The sequence below is a fragment of the Nothoprocta perdicaria genome, unplaced genomic scaffold (assembly GCF_003342845.1).
Source record: "Nothoprocta perdicaria isolate Ctin4 unplaced genomic scaffold, notPer1 scaffold_385, whole genome shotgun sequence".
Lineage (NCBI taxonomy): Eukaryota > Metazoa > Chordata > Aves > Tinamiformes > Tinamidae > Nothoprocta > Nothoprocta perdicaria.
Genome location: NW_020455627.1, coordinates 39072 through 60705, shown reverse-complemented (window position 1 = coordinate 60705; position 21634 = coordinate 39072). Strand labels below are relative to the sequence as shown.

General features: G+C 43.0%; 1 protein-coding gene across 1 annotated transcript in view; it reads left to right on the top strand.

The window, feature by feature from the left end:
- Positions 1-283: 283 nt before the first annotated feature.
- The window catches only part of GAD2 (glutamate decarboxylase 2), a 35749-nt gene continuing 14398 nt past the window's right edge, over positions 284-21634 (top strand). Inside the window, exons 1-6 of the mRNA XM_026044804.1 lie at positions 284-316; positions 1302-1535; positions 5868-5958; positions 6717-6829; positions 10950-11065; positions 20353-20432. Of these exons, the coding sequence (XP_025900589.1) occupies positions 1337-1535; positions 5868-5958; positions 6717-6829; positions 10950-11065; positions 20353-20432 (599 nt within the window). The 5' untranslated portion in view covers positions 284-316; positions 1302-1336. The remainder of the gene's footprint in view (positions 317-1301; positions 1536-5867; positions 5959-6716; positions 6830-10949; positions 11066-20352; positions 20433-21634) is intronic.

Here is a 21634-nt window from a genome sequence, read left to right as displayed (position 1 = left end):
GGCCCGTGGCCCACGCGCTCCCTTGTGCTTCTTTGCAGCCAGAGCTTGGTGCCAGGCGGCGCAGAAGTTCACGGGAGGGCTCGGCAACAAGCTGTGCGGTAAGGGCGGCCGCGGCGGGCGGGGGGCCCGCGCTGCGCCGCCGCGCTGCTCAGCCCCGTGTCCCTGTCGCTTCCAGCCCTGCTCTACGGGGACGCGGAGCGGCCCGCGGAGGCGGCGGCGCCGGGGGCGGCGGAGCGGCGGCCGCGCTGCGCCTGCGGCCAGAAGCCCTGCGGCTGCCCCGGCGCGGGCGCCGGCTACGCGCTCCTGCACGCAACAGGTACCGGCGCCTCCGGGCAGCTCGCGCGGGGAAACAGCGGAGATGGGGGGGGAAAAAGCAGCGCTTGCGGGGGAGAAACGCTGCGGGGCCGGCGGCTCCGGGCCCGGCCACCCCCCGCGCCGGGCGGCTTCGGAAAACGTCGGGGAAAACAAAACCCAGAACCACCAAGGTAGAAAAGACAACAAAGCAGCAGCAACAAAGCAATAACCCGGGCGGCTCTGTGAGGGAATAGTGACAGCGGCCACCTTCTCGGTGCAGCGCGATTAGGCTCACGGAGAAGGAGGGCGGGAGCGCGCTTTCTCGATGCTTGGCGTAAATGCAGGGTTTTTTTGCCGTTCATCTTTCTCTGACCTTGGAGATAGCCCCGCCGCTCCCGAAGACCGGGTTTCCTGTAGGAAAGGCGGCGCGGGTGGGCGCGTGGCAGCCCCGGCAGGCGCTGCCCCCGCCCGCTGCCGCGGCCCCGCTCCGCGCGTCCCCCCTGCTCCAGCCCGGGCAGAACATCCCGCTCCGACACACCGGGCGCTCTCGCTTTGGAGATAAAAACGGTAAATTATCAACAAGTGACTTGCAAAGCACTGCGCWCGGCGCCCGCAAGGAAGGTGTTTTGTTGCAAGGCAAATGACAATTTTGAGAGAGCTTCTTGAAGCACTGAWTTTTTTTCCAGTCCCTTTTTTCCCCCTCACTGATTCGTTTCCCTTCTTTCTGCTTTACCTGCTCTCTCCCTCTCTGTCTGTCTTAAAATTGGTAAATATGCTCTAGGCAAAAATAGCCATTTTAGATGAGAATTAAAAATCTGACTACATTTCTTAGTACATTCTTTCAAATAGCATCCTAACCAAATTGCTTAATAAAGGAGAAAGTTCTTTTTTGTTGTTGTTGAAAAGAGTACAAAGATTTTTTTTCAAAGTAAATGGGAGAAGACTGTGTCCCAAATCTATTCATAAAGCCATAAAATCAAGGTAACTTTTAATTTCTCCTTTCCCAGATCTTCTGCCAGCATGCAATGGAGAAATAACAACAATGTCTTTCCTACAAGATGTTGTGGACATTTTACTTCAGTATGTGGTGAAAAGTTTTGATAGATCAACAAAAGTTATTGATTTCCATTATCCGAACGAGCTGCTCCAGGAATATAACTGGGAACTGGCAGATCAGCCACAAACCTTGGAAGAAATTTTATTGAACTGCAGAACAACTCTGAAGTATGCAATTAAAACAGGTAATAGCYGTGCTCATTTTCTCCCCTGTATGGTTTCATCCATTGATTAAAGGTGTCATTTCATCCCATCTTGAAGCATTAAGGATTCAAACAGCCCTTGTATTTTGTCAGTTTTTAGCAGAGACAAGGATCATTTTCCTAAATGACAAAAYGCTCTAGCAGCCCAGCCACTGTAACTCAGTGCAGCATTACGCGCCCTTCCTAATTTAAAATGAATTCTCCTGTGCAGCCGAGTTGTTCATTGCATCCACAAGCAGTATTTTAACCACCTTTGTAACCTTCCTCCCTTCCTCTCCATCCATTTTACCTGTTGTGGGCTGGGGATCCTGTCTCGCTCCCTGCAGGTGGCTGTGCGGTGGGATGCAGAGCCGGGATGGGCTTGTTTGGGGTGGGGGGGTGGAGAACGGGGACAGGCACCAGCCCCTTTGACAGCCAGAAATGACAATAAACGTCCTGTAAATCAGGAGCTCTGAACGGCCATTTGCTATCTTTGTCTGCTTACCTGCAGGACAGAAAAATCAGAAAATCAGGCAGAATTGAGCGTAGGAGAATAGTGGAGGATTTTTTCAACTCTAGAATCGAGGAATAAAACTAAAGCTAAATGATTCTAATGTTTGAATAGACATTTTATTATTTTTTCCTGGGAAGGACAGGGATCATTTAATTCCTTTTTGTGCCCGGCCCCATTAGTTGCGTTCCTCCCCATCCCACCCCCAAAGCTGGGTTTAACCTGCGCCGCTCCRCGCCTGCGGAAGCAGCTCGGCTTGGGAAGCCCGCGGCTCCGAGTCCGGGGCCACCTTAAATAAACTGCCGAGGAGCAAGCAAAAAAGCACAGCTACAATTATGGCTGTGATGGAAAAATAATTTGGAGTCCAGGGAGCTCTTAGTGGAAATTCGAATTACTGAGAAATTATTTAAAAATAAGTGTGTATCAATTAGTGCGACAGCCTCAGAGGTGGAGGGGAGAATAATGACAGTTTTTGTCACCTTCAAGGAGCAAAACAGAATGAGCCCAGCACAGATTGCTGGGGATTTTTGTAACCCTGTTCTTTTGGAGGTGGGACTATCCAGTCGAATGCTTTTGATATATGACTCYGGTGCTATCAAAACATCTGTAAAATATTGGAATAAGTAGTTAGATAAATGGTGTCYGCAGGAACAAGTCAGTCGATAGATCTGTGCCGTGTGTCTCAGTATAGCATACAAAAGGTGTTTTCACTGAATGCTGTGAAACCCAGAATCTCCAAATTTGAAATAGAATAATAGGGTTTCTGAAGCAATTTTCRTAAAGCAATTTTTCATATTCTGCTTCACATAATAGACCCATTTCATTTTATGCATCCAAAAAGAAGCTTCAAAACAATGTTGTAATSTCTTCAGCCTCACGAATATGCGAAGCATGAATTTCTTCCTTTATTTTTTTTTTTCTTTTTTCGTAGTCTTATTTGTTTATTTATTCTAATTGAAGCTGTGTGGTAGAGGTTCGGACGCGGGTGCTGGGGGAGGGCGGCGCGTTGCCTTGCTCTCCGCTTGGCTGCCGATGCTCTTCAGCATCCCGGGGCGCCTGCCGCATCTCGGCGCCCTGGGCGTCCGGCAGGGATGGGGGCTCAGGAAGCGTGGAGCGGATTTGCACCCCGGCGTGATGTGTTTCTCGGCTGTAAAGCGCTTAAAATGCCCTCGGGGAGGGGTTTGTGGCTGGGAGAGTCCTTCCCTACGCTCCGGCTCTGGAAGCCCGTGGAGGGGAGCGTGGAAGCCGGTGCCTGCCGGGCACGGCGTGGAGACCAAGCAGGCAGCTTGGAAAATGAACCGTGTTGCTTGGAGSAGCCTTGTCCTGCGTGGGGGCATCCCCAAAAGCAGCCAGGATTGTCCTGGGTGGGTAGGTCGCTGGCAGCTCGGGCACGGGGGTGCTCAGGTACCCGCCTGGGCGCTGCTCTGCAGGCGGCAGCGGCCCCGCTCGCACGCAGCCTCCTCTGGGATGAAGCACCAGGCAGCGCCTGCCAACAGCAGGCGAGATGGACRGGAGATTTGGGGAAGGGTTTTCAGGGGAATTTACAACGCAGGCAGTTAAAATTGCCTCGATCCACCCCAAAGCCTCAAGGGGCTGGGATCCCCGCACGTTGCTCCGGGTGCCGGCACAGGCCTGGGGTTGCAGGTGAGCCCCGACCTCGGCCACCCTCAGCCCTCACCAGCGCTGCCGCTCCGTGTCTCCCCATGGAGGCTCCGGAGGCCACAGTTCAATGGGGGGTGGGTTTAGGGGAGGCACAGAGAAACTGGATATTACTAAAGCCATTAGGAAATAGGAGTCTCCCRTATTTCCACGCCTCTTTCCTCCTCGCCCCTGCCCCTGTTGTCCCTATTTCAGGCCCCTCTTTGTTTGCTTGGTGATGGTGGTGACAGATGAGCTGCTTTTCGGATGAGAGGCACCTTGAGCCCCTCACAGAAACCTTCCTCACCCACCCATCATCATCCTCACCATAGTGTGGCCACCCGTGTACAGAGAGCTCACTCGGGTATTAGGGCAGCACAAAGAAGGGCAAAATCTTTCCGTTTGGGATCAAGGACTAATCGGTAAACTAAGTTTCCTGCAGCTCCATGTGGAGGGAGGAGTGCGCGGAGGGAAAGCCCGCTCTTCAGTGCCGAATGCACGTGAGATTTACCGGGATGGAGCAGAGCCGTCGTCAGTGGGGTCCCTCYGAGTGACATGGAGCGGCTCTGGCGCCGCCTGCCCTGCCCTGCCAGCCCCTCTCTCCCGCAGCTCCRGAGCGGGAGGTTTGGTGTGAGGCTTCCTTGTAGAAACAACGAGTGACAACCAGGGTGAGAGTCCCCTGGGGCTGGTTGTGCAGCCTGACACGGAGCTGCTGAGACGTTGTAGTTATGAGTATGAATTTTGTAGTTGTGAGTGTGAATTTTGTAGTTAGGAGAATGAGTTTTGTTATTCCACAGCTTTTTGCTGTGGGAAAAATGCACCTTTTTTTTGGGGAAGGCGCCTCTCTTTGCCTCCCGGAGCCTTCCCACGGCCCAGACTCGGCAGCGGCGCTCGGCTCCAAGTGCCCCCTTGCCTGCAAGGGGGATGTGGGATCCGCTAAATCTGCCGGGTAACTGCGGAAGGGGACTGTCGGGGCAAGGGAGGCGCCTGGGAAGTGGCTGGCAGCAGCAGGGCCCCTTTGCTGCTCACCACGAGCTGGATTTTGTCCTCCCCCCAGCTCATCCCCCCGCCTGCAAAGTCCCATTACGCAGCCTTTGTGCAGGGGAAGGTGGGACTCAGGGAGCAATTCTCCCGGTATAATTCTCCAAGCCATGTGCACGCGCCTGATAAGAGGCTGCTGGAGACTGGAGATAGTTTTCCCTTGATTCTTGCTGTGCATTTCCTCCGTCATCTTGCTCTCTCTTTGTTTTCCATGAAGGCAGTAACAGTGCRTAGCCCACGGGTGAGGACGGGTGTTTGTGCAGCAGAGATGCTCCCCTTGGAGCTAGAGGCACCTCGGTCGCTGTCAACCGTCCGCAGTCCCTGCTGACGATTCCTGCACGTACAGGGGCTTGCAAGGAGCTAGCAGTAAAACCTGAGTTTTAATGGTTTGCATTCCTCCTCTTAATGGCGCTCAGCAGATTTTCCAAAGAAAAATCCCTGACCGGATTTTAGGGAAATTCAGGAGTCAATTAGAACACGCACGTAAATGGACCATCAGTGTCCATTGAGCGTGGTCTTGTGCATCGTTCCGATGTGACAACAATGCTGTTTTAATTGGGTTTATTTAAAACCACAATTACAAGCAGCTATTTATAATTGCACTCTGACRGGGAAGAAATGACAAGTACTGCCACCTTCCCTGCCATCTTTGTACAATCATCAGCCTTTGAGTCATGTGCAAAGCAGTCACCAAAATGTTCCATTTTCTCATTTTGCTCCGTCTATTATAATCATTAGCCATTCATCACTGATGTTATATGTCCTGGCAAGCTCTTCAGATGGTGTCTCGTGCATGCCTTTCAAACCTAGCCAGGCAAAAACACATTCAGTGACAACATGTGACACACTAACCGGGGCAAACAGCTATTTTTGTGAGGCAGCATCCTATTAATTTTGAAAGCAAATTGAAAGGATAATGGAGAATGCTGGAATTCATTATTCCACATTCTACATAATTACTCCGATTTTAGTTAGCTTAGAATGAGAAAGAGGAGAAATCCTGCATTTTCCAGGAAAATCTTTTATTGTTGCTTTGTTCCATACCTTTCTTGTGCATAAAAATCCTGGGTTGAATATACTATTCAGCACTGAATAATTTCATCCTGTGACACCAGCCTTTTAGTAATGTTTTCCATTTTATGCAGGGCATCCTAGATATTTTAATCAACTTTCAACTGGATTGGACATGGTTGGATTGGCAGCAGACTGGCTGACATCAGCAGCAAATACTAATATGTAAGTAGCACAATTTTTCCCTAATAATGTTTAGTACGGTGATACAGTGATGTTCTGCAGTATTAGCTGCTGTAGCTGCATGAAGGCAGGAGTATGTTTACGTTAAGGTTTTTGGAAAACASTTACCCTATTTTAAAATGTTTTTGTATTTATTATTTATAGGAAGACTTTCAATGTTCTCCTGTAGACTGCCTTCCTTAAAATTTATTCTTATTATATATGATGCCAGCTTTGCTAACTCGCCTTTAAATGAACAGAAAAACTATTTCAGTATTTTGCAGRTGTAAATATGTAAAATGAAATGCATGGTGAATATACAATAACATTTATATGAAGGGGAGGGTATAACCCATATTAAGAGCAGTTAAAGCCCTTGCTGTCTGCATCTCTCAAGTGTTTTTTCCAGGCTTTGGGACTATATTATTTATGTCCCTGCTTAGCTTCATGAATTGTCTTGTCATCATAGGACTATTAATGTGTATTAATGCAGAGGTGCATGCAGGTTTTTGCAAGACTAACATCTGGTTCTGGCCAGCAGGTCTTGCCCACAAGGCAAAGCTCTGAACCTGGAAAAGGTGGGCATAGGTTGTTTGACTGAAATGGGTGGAAATCAGAAGGAAAATTATCAAACCTTACAAAACAGAGCTCTGCCCACAGCAAGCTAGAGTATCTCATGGCTATTGTGTGTTGTAATGTTGGGAAAGGATGTGTTAGTGTTGTAGATTAAAACATTAAATATGGACATTACTACATTTCAGGTTCACCTATGAAATTGCTCCAGTGTTTGTACTTTTGGAATATGTCACCCTAAGGAAAATGAGAGAGATGGTTGGCTGGCCCGGGGGCTGTGGCGATGGGATATTTTCACCTGGTACATGATCTTTCAAGCTTTCTTTATTTTTCACACTATGCTATGAAATCCTCCATAGTTAAAGAGTAAATATAATGATATGCATGTTAAAGAGGACACTTGCTAATGACCACCAGTGGCCTCTTTGAGATAACACATTGCATGTTTWTGAATTTCAAGGGTGGGAATATGAGTGTTTGCGCAAATTATAATGCATTATGAACAGCTGTATTGGCATGGGAAGCATAATCAGAAGAGATATTTGCCTTGCAGTTTTGTTCTACCCCTAGTCTCTTAGAGAATACATGAAACAGAATATAGTCTTAWTAATAGAGCAAAGAAGCAGCTCTCCATCACTGCAAGGGAAATTGGGGTCAGGAGGAAGAACACAGCATCCCTATAAGCGAACTGAGTGGATGGGTAAGATCCCACCAATGCTACATGATATGTTTGACTTTATGAGTCAAAGATGGGCCATATGAGTTAGCCTCTTGAGTTGTGTGGAATACTTGAGTGACTATTTTTTGTGAGCGCGTAAAGGGTCAGAGACTTGGTTCCTTCAGAGCAAGTCACAAAGGCAGAAAATGACAAACTAGAGAAATCATTGACCCTCATGAGCACTACATTTTTTTAAAGGTTTTTTTTTTTTTAATTTTTCCACTTAGTCTTTTGATTTATATTTTCTGTCACGTCCTATCTCACTCTGGAACTTTTATTACTAAGAATTTTGGTCTTTCTCCCCAAATTGCAAAAACTGAAAAGAACGGGGATTGAGCACAGCGTCTTAGCTTGGCAAAAGAGCACAGAGTGATAGTGGGGAAGGTGTTCTTCTGGAAGGAAAGCTCATTGACCTAATAGAGAGAGAAATTATATTTTGGCTGTCGATCAAAGGGACTTCATTGCTCATCGCCTAGGTAATTTAAATCTCCAAGAGCAGGAAGGGTAAAATTCATGCTGTATGGACCAAAAATTCACAATTTAATTCTCACATCTGAATGCATGTGTGGAAGGAGTTTTGTGCCTTTACCCAGAAGTGGCGAAAAAGATGAGAATTTGTAATACTTCTTAATGAGTCCTTATCTAAAAAGCAGTAAGAGCAGAAACTCTGACAGCTTTTAATGTAGTGCTTAGAGGTCCTGACCCAGACCATGACCTCCGTCACACTGGTCAGCTTTTAAACTGATACCWTGAGACCAGATCCTAAGTCAAAGTTTTTCTAAACTGGTCAGTGTCTGATTATTGTCCATAGTCACTGAAGTAGCTCGATGCAGCTGCTCTTCAGTTTTTCCCTTTGTGAGCTTGAGCTGGGCTGGGCTGAGCAGCAGCCCAAGTGTTAGGCGCAGTTCATAGCCAGGTGTGCAGCTCAAGAACAGGCAGCATACACAGATGAAGGGCTCATCACAAGCATGAAATCTGCCAAGGTTTGTTGCACTGTGCCTGAGATAGCATGAGCCACAAAWTGTGTATACAGCAGGAGGAAGTCCAGCATCTCCAAAAGCAGTGAAGGGTCCATCCCTAAGATCAGTGTATTGCCAGTATTTTACTTAGTGGGTCAAATTCTGGGACTTGCTCTGTGTAGTCATGATGTTGGTGCTCTAGGTGTGAAGAATAGCAGGGTAGAAGTACCGTGGGAGGGTGAGGGAAGGAGGTTTGTTTTCTGCATTTCTGAGCTTGGGTTTTCCGAACTAGAAGCAAAGACAAATCCAAGCTCCAGTTCTCCTATCTCCGTCTCACAGCACAGTTGACTTGCCCAGCTCTTGGCTTAGTGAGAAGGTAAAATAGATCCTGAAAGAGCCAGAGCTGAGGGTGGCAGCTCGGCTGCTACAGCCCCCAGGAGGAACACTCTTCTAGCAGCCGCATTTGTGCCTGTGTCCTTGGGGAGTGTTACCTGGTCTCATTCATTCTTTCTGTATAATTTCTGCTCTGAGTGAAAAGGGCATGTTTTCAGTTCACTTTGCCAAGGGAGCAATAGCTAGTAGACAGGGTCAATTTTTGTTAGGTAATATTCAAAATTATTTTTATCTGCTTGCTCTTTTCTCATTTCTAAACCATCAGAGCTTCAAATTAAGACCCTACTGTTGCAAAGAAAAGATTCTTGCTTTATGCATTCTGTTATGAAATACAGGGTATCAATACATACAAACCATAATGGTCTGATTAGGATCTCCAGTCTCTGTAGGTGTGTTTTGATGCCTGCCCTTGATTGTGGGTGTAAACACAACTGCAAAGCTAAAGGCAAAATGTGGACTCGTTAATAAGCTTAAGGTTAAATGGCTAGATAATAAATAGTGATAAAAAAAAAAAAAAAAGTGATATTGAGGAAACTGTGTTTTAGTCTTGATTCTTCTGATACTGAGCTAATGACTTTGGACAAAATAGTTATGCTGAGTTTCTTCAACCTGGACATCCTAGTTCAGCCACCTACCAAGCTATTCGTGGCCCCTGATTTTTTTAGGGGAAGCTGTATGAGCATTTCCTCATGATCTCTCCCTTTGTGGTTTCCTCATTTGTAAAAAGAGGGATAGAAACATGTACATTGCAAAAAATTGACAGGGGAAAAAAMTTTCCCCCTTCCCCTTAGCAGTGGTGCTGGATCACTGTGACTCGCAGCAGGGCAGCAAGGTCAGGGAAAGCCCAGAGCAGGGGCTGCCTCACTGCAAAAGCACCATCAGGGCACTGATCACAAATGAAGGGCAGAGCGTGGTTTCTCTGGGCTGGGGAATAGCAGATATATCTTAAATGGGATAAATACAACTCATATGAAAGGCAAGAGAGTGCTAGATTTACTGGCACTTGTCCTCTGCTGGTGTAATGCATCGTTAGTGTCAGCAGAGCTACCCTGATTTCTTTTCAGGCTGGGATTTAACTCACCCCACATTGGCTGCCCAAGCATCAGGTGCCTTCCCTGGGCTGGCTGCAGAGACTCCCTTGTATTCAAGAGAGAGGGATAGATACCTTGAAAGGGCAAGTCAACTCTCTTCTGCAAAAAAATTACCTTAGGCTGAGCTTAATCCTCTCTTGGAAGTGCCATCCCTATTCCCTTCCACCAGAGAAGAGCCTGGCCTCAAGCAGACATGACATTTTTAAATGGATGAAAGTTAAGTTGCTTCAACACTTTAAAATCATAATCAACATGTGTGTACATATATAAATATACATGTACAACATGTGTGTATATATATATATACATACAAGCACATTTTATTTACGTAAATATATGTATAAATACACATACAGTATATACAGTAAATATACAGGACAAAACTGATGGATTATATGTATACATGTTTGTGTATATGTGTATGTATATAAAAGTGCTCAGACTTTACCTCAGGTTCTGCATTATATTCCATTATATATTGCATAATATTATAATAATATTATTATGTTATGTATTATATAGTGCTCATGCAGTGTTAATGTACAGCCAAACATTGTTTGCCTATAGACACAGAGGCTCGGTCTGTAAAAACCTCAAAAGAGCAAACAAAAACCTCCTTTTTTAGTTAAGTTTAATTAATAATTGAAATTCAGAAACAAAATCCATTTAGCATCTGATGCTTGAAATGACTTTTTTCTTAAGTCAATGTATGCCAGTGATTTTAAGGATAATATTAGGGAAATCTAACTTTTGCTCTTCCTCTCATGGGAGGACTCATACAAAAAAAATATTTGCTAGGGTGACTGTGTCTTCCTTTCTCTTCCCCGCCCCTGCGGCGGGTGTTTGGGTGGTAGTGCTAGTTGGGGCAGGCGGTGGGTCACTCGGAGATGGGCAGCCCACTGGCTTGGGATGGGCTGCACTTCCCTGCAGTGGTGGCTGCTCGGGAGTGGAGCAGGGCACCGAGCGGGGAGCACTTGTTGGTAGCCTGTGGGCAGGTAAGGTTAGGGATGAAGGGAGACGTGATGAGAAAAGAAGGATGAAAGGAAACCTCAGCTATTTTTACTAGAATTACTTTCCACTTAAGCCATTACCCGGGTGTAGTAGATCCCCTTACCTATAAGCCAGCTGTGAGGAATAGCAGAAGGAAGAATCCTTGTTTCTGCAGTTCGAATTAGAAAAGCTGTAGCAAGACTTGTCATTTGTACTGCAATGCTATTACAATGCATAGAAAAAGTAACAGTATATTACTGTGGACTCCAGGTGGTGCCATATCTAACATGTATGCTATGTTGATTGCACGTTTCAAGATGTTCCCAGAAGTTAAAGAGAAAGGAATGGCAGCTATTCCCAGACTGGTTGCCTTCACATCAGAACATGTATGTGTTACTGCTTTTTTTTCCTATCTCTTACTCTTGGTTTTATGAATTAAGTGATGATGAAGAGAATAGCTAAGCAGGATTTTGTAGCTTACTGTCTTCATTTCTGTTGTTCATTCACGGGCAATAAAAAATGGGGAAAGGGCTGGCTTCTTGGTACATGGAGGGATGAACTGAAATGTAGGAGGAGCAGCCTCTGCAGGCCTCTGCAGCTCTCCTGCTCTCACGTGCATCAGTGTGAACATTTAGCTCAGTGCCCAGAAGCTCTGCTGAAGGCCACATCAAGCAGGGAGAATTCGACTGCTGAACTTTCAGGCAGGAGTGTCCTCGTTCAGGTCACTAGTGGAACAGCAAATCCCTGTGAATCAGGATGTTAGTAGGTGGAAGCTCTCCTGCAGTTATTTGATAATAAGGTAATAACACACATGAGGACAGTGGCAGCGCAGGGCTTTGTACAGCAGAGCAGCTGCTGGCAGTGCTGGCACGTGCAGGCTGCTGGGCACGTGAAGGGCAGTGGGTGCAGAGGACATTGCAGGGCCTGCACRGGGCACAGGTGGAGCTTCTTGCTCTTCACACAGCCACAGAAGTCATTCTGCTGTCTGCTTGTCTGTCTGTCTTRTGGGGGTTATTTGGGCTTTGTAGTGAAGAACGTGTGTGCAGAAAAATGTGGGAAAATGAAGAGTTATAAGCAGAAGGGGCTGTGAGCTGCCTCCAAGCTTCACAGTCTCCTTCTAAATCTCCGATTTAGAAGAAACTCCCACCTCAGTGGGCTCAGACAGAAAATGCTTTTCCACTGCTGGGCCTCAGCAAGATGCTGCCCAGGTTAGGTGGCAGCATCTTCAAGGACCTGGCTGCCTTCTTTCACTTTTTCAGAGACCATGTTTCCAATCTTYACAGYKTGTYAGGGATCTCACAGACCYGCTGCAATCCCTGACACAGYGTGAAGAGCTGAATGTCCTCAAACATTATCAGAAATATTTAGGGGGAAAACCCTCTGAGGATGCCCTTCATGGCAGTGGGAGATGTGACACTGAGCTGCAGGTTCCACATTGCAGATCTGCTGCCCCCAAATCAGTCAGAGAGAAAAATATTCAGAGGAGTAACAACTCTCCAAAGTTAACCGTACAACTACAGATGCATTATTCATATGGAAGCTATGGATCTAATAAGTCTTGCAAATAAGGTTCAACATGATTATTTCAAATAAGAAATCCTATTAATCATTAGAGAAATTCATTGTATTCATAGCACTGGAATTTTAAACAATGGAATGTTAACCAAATTGTGCTCTCTGTCCCAAAATAATGAAATGAACTTTAATAATTGTGTTTTCATGCCAAGGAAGAAGCTTCTCAGCAAATTAAAGATTCCAGAATCAAATATACTACTGAATCCACAGTAGCTTCTGAAGTCTGTTAGATCTTTTAAGTATTTTGAAATTATAGTTCATTAATTTCTCCCAATTCCTTTTTCAATGAAATAGGTAATAGCACTTAATCTAGGAAAGTTATGAAACCAAGCTAAGTAAAGGCAAGATCCTTTAACCCTTAACTTCCCAAAATATACACAATCAAGTCTTTAACCTTCAAAATAAGAGAGGAATTACAGAGAACCGGGAGTATAATCCCTCTTTCTGAAGGAAATGTCACTCCAGATCTGAACAGACACTAAGACATAAGAATGTTTTTTGTCTTATTTATCATGCTATGCTGGTCTTATGCTTCATTTTAGGTTATCCAGTCTAATACTTGTTCCTCCCACCACATTTGGAGGCTGTTGTGAGGCAATGGCCGTGGAGCAAGTGGTCTATAAACTAGATACTGTCATTTCCCCATAGTCTGTCTATGGCATGATAGTAAGGAAAGCTTTGAAGTTACGATATACATTGAGATTTCTCTGGTGAGAATTGCTGAAGCAAAGATGCCAATATCAGCAGTTCCCAGAAAACAGGGTCAGCCTCACGACCTGGACTCTCTTTTCATTTCTACCAATATAGACAGTGTCCATCACTTATAAATGAATGAAGTTACAATGAATATTACTGAAATCTGAATCTGGCCTCAATCTGATGCAATGGTAGGTTCTGCTGCCAGTGTGGGAAAAGGGAAAAGAAGGGTAATTTGCAGTTTCTCACACACAGTTCACTTCCTAACTTAGGAGTGCATTAAGTGCCTAAACTAGAGGCCTTATTGTGTGCACAGTCATTGAAGAGGACCATCTTTGGCCACTATCTAGAAACCCAGGTAATCCTTAATTTAGAGATCCTAGAGCACCTTCAGGAGTGGTTCACCCACTTCAGTGCATCAAGCACAAAGGAAGATCAGCCTCCTGACATACCCAGTCCGCRTTAGATGCCCCAAGTAGGTTATGTGACCATTTCAGCTGTGCAAGAACCTGTTGCACGAGGCTTTCCCACACAGTTCACTATGACTGTGACATATCTTTTCAGTTTTATTCTCTTTCACTAGTGATAATTAAGCAGCTTATACCTGCTTGTGTCAGTCTTGGCCCAGGTATAATTCCTCTGAGGTGCACTTGCTTATCTCAGGACTTAATTTGATCTTGCATATTCACAACTGCATCGTCAGTGGTTCTTTCATCTGCGCTGGGGCCCAGATGGGTAGAASTGAGAGATGCCAACTGTAACTATTTAAGTTTGTCTTTTCAAACACAACGATGAAAGCCTTCTCCTGTGCCCCGGTGCATCAGCGTTAGGCTGTTGTGAGTGTTCAGCTGAGAAGGTCTCTTTTTTAACGCAGAGAAAAGAGCTGAAAAACAGAGATAACTTYCCAGAATATTTTAGATTCATTTGTAAAGTCCCAGTGAATTTTAACCTCTTCCTTGTCATGGTTTTGACTGGGCCCTCTAGCACCCTCTTTGGCAGCATCCAGCAGTAGCTGGATAGCAGGGAACTGGCAGGCAAAATCCCTAGCAGGCAAAATGGGCAAAATCACCGTGTCCAGAGGAGGAGGCAGGGAGAAATAGTTTAGTTGTAAAGAACTAAGTTAATATTACAGAGTAATCCTTTTTTTTTTTTTTTTTTTTTTTGACAGTATAAAAATAGCTTAAGAGACCTGCAGTTTTGCAGGCTTGGTGTTCGATTGGTGGCCATATGGGCTTAATCTCCAGTTCAGGGAATGAGAGAATAATAAAAAAGTATAATTTGTGTAACTTTGGTAGGGAGCGCCCTGTCCTGGGAGCACTCACAGTGTCTGCACTGAATCTCAACCAGAGGAGGTGACTGGCAATAAGTCTTTGCTCCAGCTTCTCACACACTAATTTCCCCACGTGCCTCATTAATTGCAGGAAGAACAGCAAACAGCACCAGTATCCTTTGAGAAAAAGGCTTTTGAAAAAGGTTTTGTCCTAACAGTTTCTAGTATCGAGGTTCTTAGATCTGAGACAATAAAACTAGAAAGTGACTTCAGAGAGCTCTACAGACCTTCATTTCACAACGAACTTTCAAAAGATTCTGATTTTGTCTCTGTGTAGAATGATCTCTTAATCCCATCCCTTGCTATGACGCGTACTTGTTGTGACTTTAGCCAGGCGATTTAAGAGAGTTTTCAGGACCTGCAAGAAGGGATCGATGGATGAGCTCCGTGGTGGAGTTTCCAGGAAAATATGTGAGAAATCATAGAAATCATTATTTCCTTCTGGTGTCATAAAATATGAATTCAGTAGTTCTAACCATACCGAGTAAGTAGGAAATGTTTTTGTTTCCACCTAAGAAAACTCACAAATTCATGCATTTACACATTCTTTCTTTGTACTACCTAATGGACAATAAGTAGAAAAATGTTGTTTGCTGGTATTTGAAGCCAGAGGGAGACAGGTCTTGTTTGAAGAGCAAATTAATTCAAGTAACTCCATTCAAATCTATGCTCAGACTATAGCAAAAGAGACATTTGCCATTTGGGACAGTCTTGCAATATTTGATATTTTCTCCACTACAGAATGGAATGTTTCTCGTCTACAGATGGGACTGCAAAATCAGAATATTACTATCAGCACTGAGTGGATCAAATTGTAATAAATGCTCGGGTTTTTCTTGGACAAAAACAAACTGTGAGTCTTGCTAGATCAGAAAGGCAGGATAGAGTAGCTTCTTTCAAATGCAAAAGGTGTTGCATGTAAGCATTAAAATACTATTTTTCTCCTGATATTAACAAATAATGTTATAATTTTAATAGCAGTAACTAGAGGAAACATTACACATACATATACTTCATTATAGTGTGTTTAAAAATGAGATGGGACACAGTATGCTTTTTGGTACATAATTGAAGGAAAAGCCATAGCATGCAATTAGACATTAGAGACAGGATTCATCTCACTTAACTTTAATCACCTAAAGTATAAAAGTGTAATCTGAATTAGTCTATGTTCTTTTTATAGTCAATAAAAAGAGAGAGAGAGAGAGAGAGAGAGAGAGAGAGAGAGAGAGAGAGAGAGAGAGAGAGAGAGAGATCTGCAGAAGACAACTTATCCTGGTCTAAAATGGGTGCCAAAGCCTAGGGGATAAAGTGCCTCCTGGAGGTGTTTTTGCCTCCCTACTCTTGAGCACACATCCATTTTTAGGTAATTAAATTAAGTGATAAGGAACCTGACCTTCATATTCAAGAAACCCACCTTGGATCCTCTTGGCTTCTTTACCCTGTGGGAACTGAAGAGGAAGGTGCCATGAAAATCCAGCTGTGGCCTTTGGATTCACACCTTGTAGGGGTGATTCTTCCTGACAGCTTCAGGGATGCCCAGTGGTTAAATTACTAAGCTATAAAATGCGCTGATAGATTGACTATTGCAATAACAAAATAGAAGCCTATTAAAGCACTGTTCATTTAAGGTAACAATAGTTTTCCAAAATTTTCAGAATCATAAGATTTTTATTTATTCCAGATCCTRCTTTCTTCCAAAAGGCCTGTTTCATTCTTGCACCTGTACTAAATTTATGTTTTTACTCTACAAAGCTAATTTTGAAAAAAATGAATGGACAAACTTACACCTAACAGCATTTGAGATTTTAGACAAAGGGAAGATTTTCCCCGCTCAAAATCACTTTCTTTTTTTTTCTGACTAATAATACATTCTTGTCACTGAGATTGACTACTATTCTATTCTTGTTTCACCATTAARCTTTAACTATGTTTCTTTTCAAAAAGAAAATGAGGTTCCTTTCAAATCTYGCCCTTTCAGATTTCACAGAATCACAGAATATTCAAGGTTGGAAGGGACCTCTAGAGATCATCTAGTCCAAGCTTCCTGCTCAAGCAGGCACACCTACAGCATGTGGCACAGGGCGGCAGCCAGGCGGGTTTTGAAGACCTCCAGAGAGGAGACTCCATTTACCCTCACAGTAGGATAAAACGGAGTTATATCCCATACATCTGCAACCTTTTTTACACTAATACAAAGCCTTCAGCCACCTTTAGGAAATAACTCCAGTTCCTCCAAGTCTTTAACAACCTAAGCTGCCTATGAGGATTTTATTTCTAGTCTTTCACTCAGCATTTTGCAGTGCAAGGCCACATGAAAAAAGAAAGGAGAAGGATGCAGCACCCCTTGCCCCATTCCTGGCAAGCGTAGGAATGATGGTCAAATGGTCAAAGCGTAGGGTGCTGGTCGAATGATGGTAGTGATTTTGGCACTGCCTGTGTTCCTGAGACKGTTTCTTTGCTTCATAGCTGGTGTGCATCAGTCTGCCCCATTCTCCCTTTTGGAGCCCTCTTCGCCCACCAGAAGAATGACCTGAGTCATTCCTTCATGTCCATGCAGTAAGAGGCTCAATCTGTTCCTTCCATGTCTAGAGAGTCTGTAGCTCCATATCCCAAAAAGGGTCATAATGGATGTCCTTCTTCACCCTGGGAACCTCGTTGAACCTTTCAGTTACTTTGTCTGACTACAAACCCTTCCTTCTGCTAGACCATGATTACTTTTCTGTATTTACATTACCAAGTTTTCAGCACTCTTTTAGGACTACCAAAACAAATTTTACTAATCATCATCACTACGAAAATTTTCATGCTATTAATTTTTTTCCCTTGTTCAGTTTCATTCCAGCCCTTTAGTTGGAATGAAGTTTAATTAAGACACTTCAGTTTCTCTAGTAATTCCTCAGACATTACCTCAAGACACAAAAATTGAGCAGCATTCACGTGTATCTGACTATACATGCAGATYGAGCAATTTCTTATTCAAAGTTTGTTTAAAAATTGTAAGTGCATTTGCCCTTTTGCACAGACCTCTGTATTTCATCACTAACTTAACCCTAAACCTGTTCCTGCCTGCTAAGTTCCCATCAGTTTATGAATGGCTTTCAAGCATCTGAGATGTTCAGTGCTACTTTCATTTTTTCCCTGATGACATTTTACCAAGACCGTCAGACCTCTCAGCAAGGCAGCTAGGTTTGGCTTTATTCCAGGGGGTGCTTTTGAGCACATTAACTTAATTTTCTTTTCATAATAAATCATTCAAATCCATATTCTCTTCTTTAAGGTAGTTGGAATGGTTGTATTTTCTATTTAGAAAGACAAATTACAATAGTAAATCTATTTTAACTAGTATGGAATAAGGAGCAAAATTCATCCTTGTTTTAATGGCATTGAAATGAAACACAGTGAAATACATTTAACTAAAACTCCTCACCTTTGCTCTCTGTATTTATATATTAAACTACTCAGTATGTACCCAAGCATTTGTGCAATACAAGCATAAGGATTTTTTTTGACTAACGTCTATAAATTCATTTCTAGCTTCACAAAGCATAGGAATGAACTGTCATTATGGTGACAGTCTCTAATACTGTTCCAATTTTTGCAAAGGTCAAAGATATCTTCTAGACCTTGGGAATTTATCATAAGCCTCCTGGTGCTAGTAGCTTCCTCATAGCCTCTGGTAGACTCTGCTCTCATAAAGTTGCATCTCTGCATTGTGTGGCTCTGGTGGAGCTGCCAGGGAAGAGACGTAGGCRTCTCCTACAGATAGAGCTTTATGAATTGGTCACAGTCCAACTCTTAGTCTACAGAACTTGGGAAAAGAAGTCCTGTGTTTAGTGAAACCAATGAAGTTCATTGAAATATGTATGCAAAATAGAACTACATTAAATAAAACTACATTTCACATGTCATGAAGAACATGCCATGAACATACCAGCATGATGCAGAGCAGAGCTGTGATGTCCTGAGTATAAATAGTTCCTAGCATTTTATGATCCCCAACTAGATGAACAGCAGGGAAAGCTGCATTTCTAATCTCAGCATATCACTAACATGTGATTTTAATAGACTAGACACTAAAAGTGTGTCAAAATCTAACATTTGTCAGTTTGTAGAGCTCTAATACCCTGCTCCTAGGAGGATCTGAAGGACCTATTGGCAGGTGCTGTATACAGCAGAGCTTAGTCCTTCAGCAAGRGATGGAAATCCCTTTACCTGACTTCAGTGAGCTAAAATGCAGGGCTCCATTCCAGACAGAAACCAACAACCCTTGTTCAGGGTGGATTGCTCCCCAGGTGATGACTTAGGCATGACTACACTAGCTGCAATGAATCTAGTCAAACACAGCACAGCGTTTGACGAAATCCCTTGCTGTTTGTGGCTGCACGTGTTTCATTTAATCATCTACGTCAGCTGAAGTCAGTCTCATAGGCTAATTTTAGAACATGTCTAATTCAAGGACTAGTGGGGGTTGCTGTATTATGGCCCTGGATGTTGTTTTTAGGACTAGACAATGTCATTAACAGCTTCTGTATACATGGTGTTGGTGTATCACCGCCATATCCCATAAGGGAAACCTATAGTGATTCATTGCATCAAAAAATTAATGCCATGTGAAATTACCAGTTTTTCCAGCAAAGCATTTTCAGGTTGTCCACGTATCATCAGTGAATCATGGCTCAGTAGAAATCTGAAGTTCTTCAAGATGTCTGTTGACTTCTTTTTGGCAGCATGAAACTGGAAGCCTTTCAGCCAAAATTGTTAGRTAGGAGCATAGGAAAGAAAAGGCCTTTCAGACAGAAACTCTTATGTAACCTCAAGCACAGCAGGCAGGGCCGTCATGGGAATTACCTCTGTTTTATAAAATAAAGGGTTTTTTTTTTTTTACTTATTAAGATGAAGGCATGAGTTCTTACTTACCAGGCAGCAGTCATAAGCAGGAAAGTCCCGTGGAAGGGAAGCAGATACCCAGCTGTGATGTGCAGCCCTTTCCATTCKGCACTCTGCTGTTTGCACTGTCCTTGAAGCCAAATGATCACTTAATAAAGCAGTAGTGGTTAATACTTTGCTTTGGAGCTTGCTTCTCTACTCCTGCACTGGCAGGGGATGAAGCTTAGTGTGTTTCTTAATATCTTTTTTATTCTGTAACTTCTACAACCTAAAAAGTCATGTTAGATTTTTATCTCCTTTATCTTTTTACAGTGTTACATCCTGAGCTAATGTAACTGTAGTATACACAAAGAAGTTCCATTTTTTTAAGTTTAATAATCTGTATTTAAATGATTTCAGATAGATTTGTTACACTAGGTTTTGAGTTAATAAAAAAAATCTGATTCTTGGTGGTATAAATTGATATGAAACAATTTCATTGTCATAATCACTGCGAATTAACTTAGAATTACAGACCAATGCTAATTCAGGAGTTAAATCCTATGAGTTAGAGAAAATTAAACTGACTTGCACTACAATACCTAACTTCCACTTTTATCCTGTACATAGAGATTAACTAATAATCTTACTAATAGTCTGTTTCTGATTTTGAATTGAAGTAACTCTGTTTATTGGTGGGGACTATTACTAGCTTTCATTAACCTGAGATCAGAAATAAGCTTCCTGTCTGTATTTATTCTCAGTATATTATTTGGCCAGATGTTACATACCAGAAACACATCTCCAGATGCCATGAACAAAATGCACGGAGAAGGGAGACGTTCCAGTGAATCAAGTTCACTGATGAATACGTACAAGTGGTAGAAGCTGTAAGCATGCATCAAGGGCGTAAATTGAGTCCATCACCAAGTGCAGTTGTATATTTAATATTGCAGGAATAAATCCAGATTAGTAAGATTATTGTTGTTTTAATTGATTGAAGTGTCCCAGTATGAAGCCACAAATTGCAGTGATGAGTTTCTGAAAAAGTGTATGGATAGAATTATTGCATATGTGGGACTGCTTGTTGAAGGGCTTGCAAGAGTATAGTAGTTTAAACTATGTAAGAAATAATAATAAAAATAATACAAAATAATACAAAATAATACAAAATAATACAAAATAATAAATGCCCTTTTTCAGAGTCACTTTTCTGTGAAGAAAGGAGCTGCAGCCCTGGGTATTGGTACAGATAGCGTAATTCTGATTAGATGTGATGAAAGGTAAGTAAAGATGCTGAGCACTTCTCAGTTTAATGGTACATAAAAGAGGCTAATCAGGTGCTCAACTCAGAGAAAGCGTGGAGGGTTCAGGGAATAGCTGGTGTAACTCTCCATAGTGCTCGCAGCTTCAGYAGCCGTGCACTGATTTATCCCACTCGAGGAACTGACTCTCTCTGTAGCTTCTTTGCAGATCAGTTATTGGGGCTGATCAGAAATCTTGGAGTTCTCTTCCTGAAGGATTTCTGGTCTTTCTTTCACTTTCTGAAGTGAAGCCAAAGGTTTAACTAGTGATCATTTGTTACACATGTGGTTAGGAAACTAAGAAGAAGCTTGTTTTGGTCAAAATTAAAAAACAATTAAAAAAAAAAAAGTCTCACATTTTAATCCATTAAAATGAGCTGAAATGGACTTTTTGAGCTGCTTAAAATATTTGCTAATGAAGTTTTCTCCCATCATGCAGCCCATTTCTTCTCAGAAACTGATAACCCTGGCTGGACCACATTTTCACCTATACACTTAATCATGATGTGCAACATGAAGTAGAGCACATCCAGGGAAGGGGCTTCACCGCCCTGTGGGCAGTGTAGGCCAGTGAGGGAGATGGCCATCGRAAAAAGAAGCGCTTGAGCCATGTAAACTCCTGTTCCCAATAGCCACCACAAAATTGGTGTTAGATTTCTTTTAATCATTCAGTTCACCCAACTGCTAGAGAAAAACATTTAGAGAAGGCTGAGAAATATTAGCAGGATCAGCATGTTTTGGTGAATATTTTCAATTTGATGGAAAGCACATTTTCTATGGAAAAAATATAGAAACATTCTAATTGAATCTACAGAAAATGTTTTCAACAAAGTATGCTCTTGTTATGAGTCCCAAATATCATTTTTCTAAGGTACTGAATTATTTATGGCTCTAGCTTAAATGGAAAGTTCTAATGCAATCAAAATATTCTGCTCTTACAATAAAAGAGCACCAGCTAAGCAATTTGCAGTACTAATCACAGAGCCTGCATATTGACTTACAGACTTATTATCTCTTTATTAACCAAAGACTGAGCACACCTCGAAAAGGAATTAATGACAACATCTGCGTAACCATCACAAATCAAAATAAACTTTGGATTGTTTCTGTTCGCTAAGGACAGACACAGATCAGTGAAGTCAGGTCTTCTTTTTCTTCTTGTGCAAACTCAGTATAGCCAT